General features: G+C 41.1%; 1 protein-coding gene across 1 annotated transcript in view; it reads right to left on the reverse strand.

Annotated features, from left to right (window-relative positions):
* Nucleotides 1-16106, reverse strand: part of LOC126236109 (5-methylcytosine rRNA methyltransferase NSUN4) — a 112683-nt gene that overhangs the window by 10629 nt on the left and 85948 nt on the right. The window contains exons 6-7 of the mRNA XM_049945178.1: nt 10063-10187; nt 9843-9980 (exon numbers count right to left, since the gene is read on the reverse strand). Coding sequence (XP_049801135.1) covers nt 9843-9980; nt 10063-10187 — 263 coding nt within the window. The remainder of the gene's footprint in view (nt 1-9842; nt 9981-10062; nt 10188-16106) is intronic.

The following is a 16106-nucleotide window of genomic DNA, read 5'->3' on the forward strand; positions in this document are numbered from 1 at the left end:
GGGGCCAAGAAACTACCTAATATCGGAATGTTTCGTTTATTGTAGGTGACTAATGTATGTGACACTGGCACTAAGGAGGAGAACACAAGTCCACATGTTTGCAAGCTGAGTAATGACGGGAGCACAAGTGTTGACTTGCAGGTACAAAACCTTCTTATGAACCTTGACAACATTAAATAGCTTACTGGATGCAATGGAGATTGCTGATACACAACTGACATCCATGTCAACATCTGCAATAGGCCATTGGAATTTTTTGTTACAAACAGGAACAATGTGGTCTGTTTTGTTGCATTGCTGTCATCCTCAATACGGTGCCTGCAATTCTGCAGTCTACACCAGTGGATAAATGTGACATTTATCTCAAGTCATCAAACTTATGTAAAGGTGTGGAAAATGGATCTTTATATGAATACGAGGACAGTACATTTATGAACAGGAGTACCTAGACAAAAATTACTGTTCCTTTGCAGTGAAAAATTTCCTGTCAACCCCAATATCAGCCTAGCTTCATTTCCCTCAAATTTTTCCATTTTTTTAAAGTCATTCTGGAAACTAATAGCTTAAAACAACCACACATAATGGAGAATTACTGGTCACATTGACAGCAATGCATATGGGTGATTTTAGTGTATAAAAACAGTAATGTTTAATATGTTGACGAGCTTATCTGGGAAATATTTTCTGGAAAGCCTGACCATTCATCCGTAATGGATATCGAGCACCTGTGCATTACCCAACAAAGCTTTTTTAATCCAGAATGAATTTTCAGCAGAGTTTGAGCCAATTTGAAATTTCCTGACAGATTAAAACTGTGTACCAAAATGATATTTGAAACTGGAAACTTGCCTTTTTCAAATCTCCACAAACTCTGGTGCAGAGTGAAAGGCTGTTATGGAAACAAAATTCTAGGCTGAGGCTAAGCAATTTCTCTGCAGTATCTGTTCTTATAGGAGTGTTAGTTCTGTGAGGTATGTAGGAGAACTTTTTTGAATTTTGGAAGGTACTGGAAGAAGTAAATGTGTGAGAGCAGATTGTGACTCCTCTCTGGATACCTCAAATGGAAGAGCACTGTCCGTGAAAGGCAAGGTTCCAGAATTGAGTCACGGTCGGGCACATGGTTTTGGTCTGCCACGTATAATAATTGCCATACAAGGTGAGTTTTAAAGAAATCGCCCCTTCATATTATTACATAACACTGACTAACCAAAAGCTACATTACAAAGCGAGGTGTATCACGAAGGGTCTTATGCTGAATATTACGTTAAATTGCAGACAGGCACAATTAAAAGACAAGTCATAAAGTTTTGGGCCAATGCCTTCAATAGCAAAAGACACACACACACCAATCACACATAGGAACAAGCTCACCTCATGCACACATGACCACTGATTCTGGCAGCTCAGACTGGAATCGTACATTGTTGATATTGCTACCTGGAATTTCCATTGATTGATGATGTTGAATGTAATAGAAAAAAAAACCATCATCATAATTAATTCTGGAGGTGATAATATTCCTTGCATTTTGCTGATGCCCTGAAATTCACATACACCATTTGATTTTAAGCAATTGCAGTTTCACAGCTGGTTTGCATTCAGTAAGCACATCAAAAAAGAGTAGGGGCAATCACTTTCTGTGGCAAAAAAGGTCATGTTTTTCATATAGTTTGCTCAAGAGTCTGCATGCTGGACATTCAATTTCCTCTCCAGACAGACAAATGAAAAACACTGTTTACCCTTAAGCTTTGTTTTCTGTGTAAATAAAATATGGTGTAATTGTAGCCACACATTTGACCTCAGACTAAAATAAGAAGAAAATCAACTGTCTACCTTGCATTTTGCATAAAGTTAAGCCCATTCCATTAAATTCAGCCTCTTTACTCTGAATAAAAGTTGATTGATGCTGTGTACTTCAGCTAGAGTAAAATACATTCTACAACCACCAAAGTTACTTTGTTATTTGATTCCACAAGTGTTCTTTCCTTTAGAATGAAAGTTCATGGCATGGTGTATGGATAATAGTTAATCCCACAATGCTGCACCCAGATCAAAAATACCCAAAGTATAGCTATAGATTATGACTTAGACACAACACCCATTGACAAGTTTTTCCAAAGAATCTGTAATGAGACACTAGTCAACATGTTCCACAACTTCCTGCCATGTACTATTTTCATGCAGGCTTGTTGCTATTCTTGGAAATTATCATCAGGGAGCACAATCAGGAACACTGAACAGTTGACACAGTGGCTTACAGCTGCAACCACCAGGTTCAAAGCCAAGGAAGATGACATGTGTAGGGCATCTTGAACAAGGTACAGTAGGTGTTTCACTGTATCTGGTAAACTTACATACAATGAATGCTGGTGAAAAAAATGGGTCCTCATCAGCTGACCAACACTAACTGACTAAATTTGCCTGAACCAAGATGTCCCAGATCACCATAGTGCACTATGTTTGAGAGATAGTCTTCAGAGAATTATATGTAACATTGATCTGTCTGTAACTTAATCTATATTCCATACATTTTTGTGACCTATGGGGAAAATGCCCTAGTATTCTCTCTCTCTCTCTCTCTCTCTCTCTCTCTCTCTCTCTCTCTCTCTCTGTGTGTGTGTGTGTGTGTGTGTGTGTGTGTGTGTGTGTGTGTGTGTCCAGTCTGACAATGGGAAACGTAAGACGACCATCTCATCACATTTTGCTTACCTCTCCTATTTGAATAACAAGATTGTTTTCTGCTTGAAATGACTACCTATAGCTGCATGGGCCATGTATAAAGCCAATAGAAAAGATTACTATCGTGTATAACAACAACACTCAATCCTCAATAATCACTGAAATTAATATTAAAATTGTTGTTGTTGTTGTTGTGGTCTTCAGTCCTGAGACTGATTTGATGCAGCTCTCCATGCTACTCTATCCTGTGCAAGCTTCTTCATCTCCCAGTACCTACTGCAACCTACATCCTTCTGAATCTGCTTAGTGTATTCATCTCTTGGTCTCCCTCTACGATTTGTACCCTCCACGCTGCCTTCCAATACTAAAATGGTGATCCCTTGATGCCTCAGAACATGTCCTACCAACCGATACCTCCTTCTAGTTAAGTTGTGCCACAAACTCCTCTTTTCCCCAATTCTATTCAATACCTCCTCATTAGTTATGTGATCTACCCATCTAATCTTCAGCATTCTTCTGTAGCACCACATTTTGAAAGATTCTATTCTCTTCTTGTCCAAACTATTTATCATCCATGTTTCACTTCCATACATGGCCATACTCCATACAAATACTTTCAGAAACGACGTCCTGACACTTACATCTATACTCGATGTTAACAAATTTCTCTTCTTCAGAAACGCTTTCCTTGCCATTGCCAGTCTACATTTTATATCCTCTCTACTTCGACCATCATCAGTTATTTTGCTCCCCAAATAGCAAAACTCCTTTACTACTTTAAGTGTCTCATTTCCCAATCTAATTCCCTCAGCATCACCCGACTTAATTCGACTACATTCCATTATCCTCGTTTTGCTTTTGTTGATGTTCATCTTATATCCCCCTTTCGAGACACTGTCCATTCCGTTCAGCTGCTCTTCCCAGTCCTTTGCTGTCTCTGACAGAATTACAATATCATCGGCGAACCTCAAAGTTTTTATTTCTTCTCCATGGATTTTAATACCTACTCCAAATTTTTCTTTTATTTCCTTTACTGCTTGCTCAATATACAGATTGATTAACATCGGGGAGAGGCTACAACCCTGTCTCACTCCCTTCCCAACCACTGCTTCCCTTTCATGTCCCGAGACTCTTACAACTGCCATCTGGTTTCTGTACAAATTGTAAATAGCCTTTCACTCCCTGTATTTTACCCCTGCTACCTTCAGAATTTGAAAGAGAGTATTCCAGTCAACACTGTCAAAAGCTTTCTCTAAGTCTATAAATGCTAGAAACGTAGGTTTTCCTTTTCTTAATCTAGCTTCTAAAATAAGTCGTAGGGTCAGTATTGTCTCACGTGTTCCCGTATTTCTACGAAATCCAAACTGATATTCCCCAAGGTCGACTTTTACCAGTTTTTCCATTCCTCTGTAAAGAATTCGCGTTAGTATTTTGCAGCCGTCACTTATTAAACTGGTAGTTCGGTAATTTTCAGCCCTGTCAATGCCTGCTTTCTTTGGGATTGGAATTATTATACTCTTCTTGAAGTCTGAGGGTATTTCGCCTGTCTCATAAATCTTGCTCACCAGATGGTAGAGTTTTGTCAGGACTGGCTCTCCCAAGGCCGTCAGTAGTTCTAATGGAATATTGTCTACTCCCGAGGCTTTGTTTCGACTTAGGTCTTTCAGTGCTCTGTCAAACTCTTCATGTAGTATCGTTATCTCCCATTTCATCTTCATCTACATCCTCTTCCATTTCCATAATATTGTCCTCAAGTACATCGACCTTGTATAGACCCTCTATATATTCCTTCCACCTTTCTGCTTTCCCTTCTTTGCTTAGAACTGGGTTTCCATCTGAGCTCTTGATATTCATACAAGTGGTTCTCTTTTCTCCAAAGGTCTCTTTAATTTTCCTGTAGGCAGTATCTATCTTACCCCTAGTGAGACAAGCCTCTACATCCTTACATTTGTCCTCTAGCCATGCCTGCTTAGCCATTTTGCACTTCCTGTCGATCTCATTTTTGAGATGTTTGTATTCCTTTTTGCCTGCTTCATTTACTGCATTTTTAAATTTTCTCCTTTTGTCAATTAAATTCAATATTTCTTCTGTCACCCAAGGATTTCTAGTAGCCCTCGTCTTTTTACCTACTTGATCCTCTGCTGCATTCACTACTTCATCCCTCAAAGCTACCCATTCTTCTTCTACTGTACTTCTTTCCCCCAGTCTTGTCAATTGTTTCCTTATGCTCTCCCTGAAACTCTGTACAACCTCTGGTTTAGTCCGTTTATCCAGGTCCCATCTCCTTAAATTCCCACCTTTTTGCAGTAAAATTATAACACTTAAAAAGTCAAGTATGATGAGATGTTTCCAAAAACCGCATAGCTGTAAGAAGATGCTTTATTCACAACTACTGGTTTCAGGTCAGTATAAACACTTCTTCAGGTTTATTTATCAAGAATACAAATCGCGTGAAATTTTTGAAATGGTAGAAATACTTTCAACAAAAAACAATGACAAATACTGACAATTGTTATACAGGGTGTTTGGAAATTCCCATTATAAACTTCTATGACTTGTCGAGCGGAGCGAGAAGGCAATTGTTTGAATAAGAACCCATGTCAGAAACATACAGTTTATGCGCTACAACCATCTCAAAACATGTTGGCAACGCTATCACTTCCACAAGTAATTGATTATGTGTGACCCATTACATCACTTGTTTTACAGTTCCACTCATGAATACCCAGCTTGTGTACTTGTTGACAGGTTCTCTTCAATGTGATGCAATATGACCTCTCCGCTTCAGGTGTATGGCATCTCCTTGGAGCTCCACAGCCACACCTGCTGACAGTGAAGGTACCCCTTTCTCGAAACCATTGCTTAATTATGGTGAAAAGGGTATGTGATGAAGTCATACATTGTGGTTAATGTTCTTGATAAAGGCAGTGAGCAGCTCTTCCATTACCATGGTTTCACCATACAGAAAGATCAAGTCAGTGTATTCTCCAACTGTGTACTCAAACATATTGTTCTAATACTCGCAGACATGTGAATGAGGTTCAAACCAGGTCAGAGAGGTATGACAGACATCAGCCAATCTGACATAAGCACCCTCCCCCTGCCCCCCCCCCCCCACCAACATGACCACCCTGTGGCATATCTACCTAGCAAACACACGTTAGAGAGTCAAACCACACTGATGGGTTGTCATATGACTGCTTTGTTGCGTTCTTTTTTTTATCTTTTTTAATGCCAGCACTAGGCTTCTGTACTTCTACTATTTCAAAAATTTTACATGGTGATTGTATTCTTGGCACACAAACCTGAAGACTCGTCTACACTGACGTGAAACAAGTAGCTGCAAATAAAGCATCTTCATACATCTCTGTGGCTTTTGGGAACTTTTCATCATTCTTGACTTTTCAATTGTTATAATGTTTATAATAATTTGAATGGTTATTGGGTGTTGAGTGTTTTTATTGTTATTCACAATTTCTCTGAGCTGTGTTGCCCTCCGCAAAAAGTTGGCTGTACGTTATCATTACAATTACAGGGGATTATAGCCCATAAATTACAGGCCTCCCACCACTTGTCTCAATTCTGACACAAGTGACTGAAATTTTAATAGAACAAGGAAGTAAAGACTCAATAAACTTAGTCACTCTAATATTAAAATGTGTATGTTACACACTCTTGCATAGCAACAATAATATTAACCTTTGTTTTGTGTTTTCTTGTAAATTGAATATTACTTCAGGGAGTTACATAACAAATATACTATACATTTGCTATGTAACTCCCTGAAGCAATTCTCAATTTACAAGAAAACTATATACTATATACTATACATTCCTCCCCCCATGAACCATGGACCTTGCCGTTGGTGGGGAGGCTTGCGTGCCTCAGCGATACAGATGGCCGTACCGTAGGTGCAACCACAATGGAGGGGTATCTGTTGAGAGGCCAGACAAACATGTGGTTCCTGAAGAGGGGCAGCAGCCTTTTCAGTAGTTGCAGGGGCAACAGTCTGGATGATTGACTGATCTGGCCTTGTAACATTAACCAAAACGGCCTTGCTGTGCTGGTACTGCGAACGGCTGAAAGCAAGGGGAAACTACAGCCGTAATTTTTCCCGAGGAAATGCAGCTTTACTGTATGATTAAATGATAATGGCGTCCTCTTGGGTAAAATATTCCGGAGGTAAAATAGTCCCCCATTCGGATCTCCGGGCGGGGACTACTCAAGAGGACGTCGTTATCAGGAGAAAGGAAGCTGGCGTTGTACGGATCGGAGCGTGGAATGTCAGATCCCTTAATCGGGCAGGTAGGTTACAAAATTTAAAAAGAGAAATGGATAGGTTAAAGTTAGATATAGTGGGAATTAGTGAAGTTCGGTGGCAGGAGGAACAAGACTTTTGTTCAGGTGATTACAGGGTTATAAATACAAAATCGAATAGGGGTAATGCAGGAGTAGGTTTAATAATGAATAAAAAAATAGGAGTGCAGGTTAGCTACTACAAACAGCATAGTGAACGCATTATTGTGGCCAAGATAGACACAAAGCCCATGCCTACTACAGTACTACAAGTTTATATGCCAACTAGCTCTGCAGATGATGAAGGAATAGATGAAATGTATGACGAGATAAAAGAAATTATTCAGGTAGTGAAGGGAGGCGAAAATTTAATAGTCATGGGTGACTGGAATTCGTCAGTAGGAAAAGGGAGAGAAGGAAACATAGTAGGTGAATATGGATTGGGGGAAAGAAATGAAAGAGGAAGCCACCTTGTAGAATTTTGCACAGAGCATAACTTAATCATAGCTAACACTTGGTTCAAGAATCATAAAAGAAGGTTGTATACCTGGAAGAATCCTGGAGATACTAAAAGGTATCAGATAGATTATATAATGGTAAGACAGAGATTTAGGAACCAGGTTTTAAATTGTTAGACATTTCCAGGGGCAGATGTGGATTCTGACCACAATCTATTGGTTATGAACTGCAGATTGAAACTGAAGAAACTGCAAGAAGGTGGGAATATAAGGAGATGGGACCTGGATAAACTGAAAGAACCAGAGGTTGTAGAGAGTTTCAGGGAGAGCATAAGGGAACAATTGACAGGAATGGGGGAAATAAATACAGTAGAAGAAGAATGGGTATCTCTGAGGGATGAAGTAGTGAAGGCAGCAGACGATCAAGTAGGTAAAAAGACGAGGGCTAATAGAAATCCTTGGGTAACAGAAGAAATATTGAATTTAATTGATGAAAGGAGAAAATATAAAAATGCAGTAAATGAAGCAGGCAAAAAGGAATACGAACATCTCAAAAATGAGATTGACAGGAAGTGCAAAATGGCTAAGCAGGGATGGCTAGAAGACAAATGTAAGGATGTAGAGGCTTGTCTCACTAGGGGTAAGATAGATACTGCCTACAGAAAAATTAAAGAGACCTTTGGAGAGAAGAGAACCACTTGTATGAATATCAAGAGCTCAGATGGAAACCCAGTTCTAAGCAAAGAAGGGAAGGCAGTAAGGTGGAAGGAGTATATAGAGGGTTTATACAAGGGCGATGTACTTGAGGACAATATTATGGAAATGGAAGAGGATGTAGATGAAGACGAAATGGGAGATAAGATACTGCGTGATGAGTTTGACAGAGCACTGAAAGACCCGAGTCGAAACAAGGCCCCGGAAGTAGACAACATTCCATTAGAACTACTGATGGCCTTGGGAGAGCCAGTCATGACAAAACTCTACCATCTGGTGAGCAAGATGTACGAGACAGGCGAAATACCCTCAGACTTCAAGAAGAATATAATAATACCAATCCCAAAGAAAGCAGGTGTTGACAGATGTGAAAATTACTGAACCATCAGTTTAATAAGTCACGGCTGCAAAATACTAACGCGAATTCTTTACAGACGAATGGAAAAACTGGTAGAAGCGGACCTTGGGGAAGATCAGTTCGGATTCCGTAGAAATGTTGGAACCTTACGACTTATCTTAGAAGAAAGATTAAGAAAAGGCAAACCTACGTTTCTAGCATTTGTAGACTTAGAGAAAGCTTTTGACAATGTTAACTGGAATACTCTCTTTCAAATTCTGAAGGTGGCAGGGGTAAAATACAGGGAGCGAAAGGCTATTTACAATTTGTACAGAAACCAGATGGCAGTTATAAGAGTCGAGGGGCATGAAAGGGAAGCAGTGGTTGGGAAAGGAGTGAGACAGGGTTGTAGCCTCTCCCCGATGTTATTCAATCTGTATATTGAGCAAGCAGTAAAGAAAACAAAAGTAAAATTCGGAGTAGGTATTAAAATCCATGGAGAAGAAATGAAAACTTTGAGGTTCGCCGATGACATTGTAATTCTGTCAGAGACAGCAAAGGACTCGGAAGAGCAGTTGAACGGAATGGACAGTGTCTTGAAAGGAGGATATAAGATGAACATCAACAAAAGCAAAACGAGGATAATAGAATGTAGTCAAATTAAATCGGGTGATGCTGAGGGAATTAGATTGGGAAATGAGACACTTAAAGTAGTAAAGGAGTTTTGCTATTTGGGGAGCAAAATAACTGATGATGGTCGAAGTAGGGAGCATATAAAATGTAGACTGGCAATGGCAAGGAAAGCGTTTCTGAAGAAGAGACATTTGTTAACATCGAGTATAGATTTAAGTGTCAGGAATTCGTTTCTGAAAGTATTTGTATGGAGTGTAGCCATGTATGGAAGTGAAACATGGACGATAACTAGTTTGGACAAGAAGAGAATAGAAGCTTTCGAAATGTGGTGCTATAGAAGAATGCTGAAGATTAGATGGGTAGATCACGTAACTAATGAGGAGGTATTGAATAGGATTGGGGAGAAGAGGAGTTTGTGGCACAACTTGACCAGAAGAAGGGATCGGTTGGTAGGACATGTTCTGAGGCATCAAGGGATCACAAATTTAGCATTGGAGGGCAGCGTGGAGGGTAAAAATCGTAGAGGGAGACCAAGAGATGAATACACTAAGCAGATTCAGAAGGATGTAGGTTGCAGTAGGTACTGGGAGATGAAGAAGCTTGCACAGGATAGAGTAGTATGGAGAGCTGCACCAAACCAGTCACAGGACTGAAGACCACAACAACAACAACATTTATACATTATTCAGAAACTTAAACTGCACAAAAATAGGGGAAGATGTTACCTGATTTCCACCTGCACTTTGGTCTCTTCCCAGATCTTTCTCAAAGCCATGTGTACAACACCATCATTCTGGATTGGAGACAAGCTGCATGTTGCATAAACCACAGACCCACCAACTCTCACCATTCTCAAGGCATTGCTAAAAATAATTCCAAACAGTATTAAAACAGTCAAGTAATTAGGTTCTTTGCACCGAGATAACAAAGTACACCACAAAGTACCTTAAAAGCTTTGCTTGGAGCTCAGGAAGCCGGAGTCGTTCCTTCACTCTTGTTGGTTTAAATATATTGTTGTCATTCTCAGTAACACTATGTCTGTCAGTTGTGCAAGGGACATCAACCAAAATCTATAAAAAGAAAAAGCATACAGTACAGACTATGCATAAATCAAAGAAAAGTTTGTAGTATATTAAGTATACTAACAAACCTAGACAAATGACACAACATGACATAGTAGAATTGCTTACAGAAACTGACAACATTAGAGTGGAGCAGAAAAAAGATAAACAATCCACGTAGTTATGAATTCCCACGATATCTAAAAACAAAAATGATGTGACTTACCATACGAAAGCACTGGCAGGTCGATAGATACACAAACAAACACATACATACACACAAAATTCAAGCTTTCGCAAAATGGTTGCTTCGTCAGGAAAGAGGGAAGGGGAGGGAAAGATGAAAGGATGTGGGTTTTAAGGGAGAGGGTAAGGAGTCATTCCAATCCCGGGAGCGAAAAGACTTACCTTAGGGGGAAAAAAGGACAGGTATACACTCGCACACACACACATATCCACCTGTCTTTCAACATCTTTGCCTCTGTACTTCCGCCTCGACTGACATCTCTGCCCAAACTCTTTGCCTTTAAATATGTCTACTTGTGTCTGTGTATGTGCGGATGGATGTATATATATATATATGCTGACACATATTTAATGCTGCTGAAACTGAAGAGAGAAAATTTGCTTCACTTTGGACTATACTACCAAAGAGGTTATAAGGGACTGATACCAAATGTAGTGAGTGGGTGCCAGGAGGTGCCATATTAAAACTCAGCCGAGCTTTTCAAATGATTTATTTGTTTCCACTACAGAGCTTCGTTCACCTCGGTCTGTGTCACAGGCCCCACATTGCTGAGACCACTGCCCCAGCGATCTGTGCAATGCAACGCTGAGTCATGCCGGCCTTGTTCGCCAGCTGTAGAGTTCCAATTACGTCAGGACGGCTGCGCCAGCAGCCGACTCAGCAGCCACCATCCCCGTTGACTCGGCACTGCTCTGCCAGGAGGCATAGGCCGGCCACGCTGCTGCTTCTCCCTAGGCTGGCGTAGCTGGGAACGTGGCGGCAACGGCCACCCCCACTATCCGGATTCCAAATTTGCGGCCCGCACCTCGGGAAGTCTCTGGTGTGTGTCGGGAGACGAGATGACTGCCTGCAGTAGTGACCCAAAGAGTGGTCCACCCTGGCTGGCCGCAGACCCCGCGTCAGCCTCAGAAGGTTGAACCAACGACCCGCCGTGGACTGGGACTCTGTCGCCCCATCTGTTGCTTCGCTAACGCATCACTCCGAGTCATGTACGCCCCACACCCCGGTTGCGCCAGTGGGCCCCTTCTTCCTGTAACCTGCGACATGCAAACCGCTGCGTTTACACTTTTCAGTGGTTCGATGGCCCCTGTGGCCTCCATTACACTTTGCAACCGCTGGTCAGTGTAACTTACTGCAATCCGGCCCGCACCTAGCTGCAACTTGTGCTCAGAATATCACACAAAACTAACTTTCCCTATCCTAAATGGTGGTGCCGCTACAGTATTCCCCTCTTCAGAAAGACCCGGTCCCTGGGTCGTCCTTTAACTAACTCTTAAACTTGTAAGGTTTGTCTATTATGACAGGCTTACTTACTACTAGAAAACTTAAATGTGGTCTAGTGTCCCCTTAAAACCATGACATAAAACAAAACGTAAAAATTCCTTACTGGACGAACACTGCTTGATCAACCCCTCATCTACTCATCTCACGCCCTCGGTACCCAATCCACTGGGACTTTGACTACCCTTGGTTCCCTTTTGGAATTAGCTCTCCACCTGATCAGAAAGAAAACAACACATAACAAAGTTAATGCTGCGATTACACTTGGTACAGAGGTGCTCAAAATGATCGTTATTTGCCGTTGCGTTTCCCTATACTGCGCGACATGTTGAACAAGCTGTTTGGCTGATATACGCCCCTCTTTGTTCTATAACAAACTGGTTTACGGATCTCAACAGACTTGGCTCCAGAGTTTGATTTAACAAGGTCAGATTTTGCCTTGGCAAAACTCTAAAGTGGTTTCTGGCCAGTACAGCTGTGGTTGGGTAACATTCAGTTGTGTGACTCCTGAAATTGACGCTGGCAGATGGAAGGTTGGTCCTATTATGTTACACTCAGTTCCATTGATTAAAATTCCGCTCCCCTCAAGCTCTACCTGTTTCGCTTCCATAAACACTCCTTGCTCAAAACAACTTGCCACTACTATCAAATTCTTGTAGATGGTGAAGATCCAATGCAACGGCAAGCTCAATTTTGGCTCCATGATGTCCTTGAACAGTCTATTTCTTTCCCCCTGTCTAAAAAATAACTGCACCATGCACGTGTCCCATATTTGTAGCATCACAGATTTTCCTCCGACATTCACTATTTTAGATGCAAAACAACACCGACTGAGTGACTACTTTCATCCTTAAATTTACATTATATAAACTGGTGCAATAAACACGACTTTCCTGACCCAGCACAGTCAATAACAAAAAATTTAAATAAGAAATCGTATGACTCTGACATCATTCAACACATATTTATTACGTCTTTACCGCAAAATTTACTCTGACGCATTTATCTCTCCAGAACTGTGTTTGATGTCTCCTCCAACAACACTCCACATACATCAGATGCTATGCTTCCCTTTCCAGTGACCTGAGGACAGGGATCACCATCACCCTTCCTCCCTCTACAAAAGGACTGCTGCCCCTAGCAGGCTCACAATACTCGAAAACACATATAAAATACAATGCCTAATTAATCTACGGAAACCCAATGATACACGACACGGAGGAAAAAAAAAAAAACAACTACAAATACTCTACTACTTTCTAGATCGTAAAGAGTATGGTACTTCATGCTGTACTCTATCTTCCTGGTTTTCTCTGCGCTTAGAACCTCTCTTCACTCTCTCTTTCTTCCTCTTTTCTTCCTGTGACACACCTGGAATCACATCTGAGCAACCCTTAAATGGCCGTAGTCACCCAACGTGTACTATCATCGTTCTAGCTGGCAGCTGAAGCTTAACATTAACGGGAGATGTGGTTTCAACAACTTGGTATGGCCCTTGATACCTCGTGAGGAACTTCTTGGTTTTCCCTTTTTGCATATAGGGGCTGGACAGCATTACCCATTGCCCCACTTTATACCGCGGTAAAGTTCCTTTCCGCTTTACTGCATCTTCCTGCATTTCCAAAGCCTTTGTATTCGCCTTTTGTACTCGTTTCCAAACATCCCGAATTGTTCTCGCGAATTGACGTATTGATTCACCAGTCCTTCCTTTCTGTACCTTCACTAAATCAAACAGTGACGGCATTTTTCGCCCGTACACTACCTCATATGGAGACAAACCAGTATTTGTATGGACTTTTGTATTGTACACGTATACAATACGCTTCAAATACTCGTTCCACTGATGGTGATGAGAATCCGCATAAAAACTCAGCATCTTCTCGATTGTTCTGTGTACCCGTCCTGTCCTTCCGTTGGCCTGTGGATGCAACGCGCTCGTCCTCAACTTCTTTACGTTCAACAATTTACATAGTTCCTTCATTAAATCCGACATGAAGTTGGTCCCTTGGTCTGTAATTATTGTCTCTGGTACACCAGATTTCAAAATCCAGTTATTTACTAAGCATGCGCGACCATTGCGGCCTGTTGATTTGGCATAGCCATCATCTCCACATACCTTGAAAAATGATCTATTATTGTCAGAACGAATCTGTTTCCTGATGGTGTTCACCTAAAAGGTCCTAAGACATCAATCCCCAGGGAAGATAATGGACATGTTGCTTCTGGTAATCGTTGTAGCTGTATCTGTTTCCGACTCAGATCTGCTCTCTGCGCACATGGTATGCAATTCTTGACATAATGATCCACATCTCCTTTCCTATCTCTCCACCAATACCTCTCCGCCACTCTCCTATTCGTCACTCTACACCCTCCTTGACTGGATAACACATGATCATGTGCTACCTTTAAAACCTCATCCCTCAGTTTTGCTGGCACTACTACTTTCGCCCTAACTTTGTTTCTCTGCACAGAAGACCATCGTACAAATTAAACTGTGGCTGTGTCCAATACAATTTACAATCGTCGTCCGCGTCCTGTAATTTTTGCCATACTGCTAGGTCATAACCTATGACTTCTACTTTCGCCACCTTCCTACTTAGTGCATCCGCATTACCGTGCTTCTTCCCAGGCTTGTGTACCACCTCGTAGACGAATTCACTAAGCCTTACAGCCCATCGAGCGAGTCTAGTAGACAGATCCTTCAACCCCAACAACCATTTCAATGCAGCATGATCCATCACTACCCGTAATCTTCTCCCATATAAATAACATTTAAAATATGTGATTCCATAGATTATGCTAAGCATCTCCCTCTCTATTGTTGAGTAATTCTTCTCTGGTGTATTCAACTGCCTAGACGCATAGGCTACAGGATGTTCTTTCCCATCAATTTCCTGACTAACGACACACCCTAATGCTCGATTCGATGTATCGCATGCTAGTATAAACTCCTTTTCAAAATCTGGAAACACACGAACCTGACTTGATGTTAACACTTCTTTCAGTTTGTCGAAACGCTTTCTGACACTCTTATGTCCACTCAAATTTCACACCCGTCCGTAACAATCGTGCCAACGACTGTGCTAAATCTGCAAAACCCTTCACGAACTTTGGACAGAAATTGCAAAGTCCGATGAATGACTGCACTTCCTTAACTGTTTTCAGTTCCCAAAAATCCCTTACAGCCTGTACCAACTTCGGATCTGTTCGGACTCCATCCTTACTGATAATGTGACCCAAATATTTTACTTCTTCTAACGTGAAATGACGCTTTTCCAGGCTCAGCGTCAAACGAGCTGCTCTTAACCTCATAAAGACTTCCCTTAAGTGCTGTCTATGTTGTTCCATTCTACTTGAAAACACTATAATGTCATCCAAATAGACAAGACACTGCCTTGGTTTCAAACCCCTCAATACACTGTCTAGCAACCTCTGAAACGTTGCCGGAGCATTTTTCAAACCGAATGGCATTCTAATGTACTGGTAATGGCCTCCAGGTGTAGAGAAAGCAGTTTTTGGATAATCCTCTGGAGCCACCTCTAACTGGTGATAGCCACTTGTCAAATCCATCGTAGAAAAGTACAGGCACTGTCCTAAATGATCCAAAATCTCTTATATGTTTGGAGTGGGGTATGCGTCCATTACTGTCTTATTATTCAGGTATCGGTAGTCACAGCAGAACCTGTTGTATCGCACAAAACTAACTTTCTCTATCCTAAGCGGTGGTGCCACTACAAGGTGAACTGCAGCTGTATTTTTAGTGCACCGTAGGTCACTAAGGTTCCAAAGCTGCAAACAACCTCTCAATCACAAATTAAAAGTTAGTCCAAATAGGGAAAATAACTGCTGTATTGGGTGTTAGCCTTTCACTCGTTTTATAGGCTACAAGAAAGCTAACAGTAAGTCTTTATGTGAGGCATCACCTCCCAGTGCATCAAACTGGCGTTAATTAATGGTACCTGTTGAAGTATCAGTGGACATGCAGGCCCAGTGGGAATGCAGTGGCTGCATAGAGTACTATCAAGTGTGTGGAGAAATAGTACAATACCTGACGATTGGAGAAGAGGAGTCATTGTTCCCATCTTCAAAAAAGGCAATACAAGACTTTGTAAAAACTACAGAGGAATAACCCTTATGAGTCATACAGCAAAGATTTTTGAAAGAATTTTACTAAATCGGATAAGTGAAAAGATAGAAAAGGAGCTGAGTGAAGAACAGCATGGGTTTAGGAAAGGAAGAAGCACAATCAACCTAATATTTTCTATCCGTCAACTGATGGAAAAAAGTTGGGAGTATAACAAAAGGGTGATAATGGTTTTCATAGACATAGAAAAGGCATATGACTCAGTTAACAGGGAAATAATCTGGGAAGAAATGAAGAAAATATATATAGAAGATGG

Source organism: Schistocerca nitens, chromosome 2 (assembly GCF_023898315.1).
Source record: "Schistocerca nitens isolate TAMUIC-IGC-003100 chromosome 2, iqSchNite1.1, whole genome shotgun sequence".
Lineage (NCBI taxonomy): Eukaryota > Metazoa > Arthropoda > Insecta > Orthoptera > Acrididae > Schistocerca > Schistocerca nitens.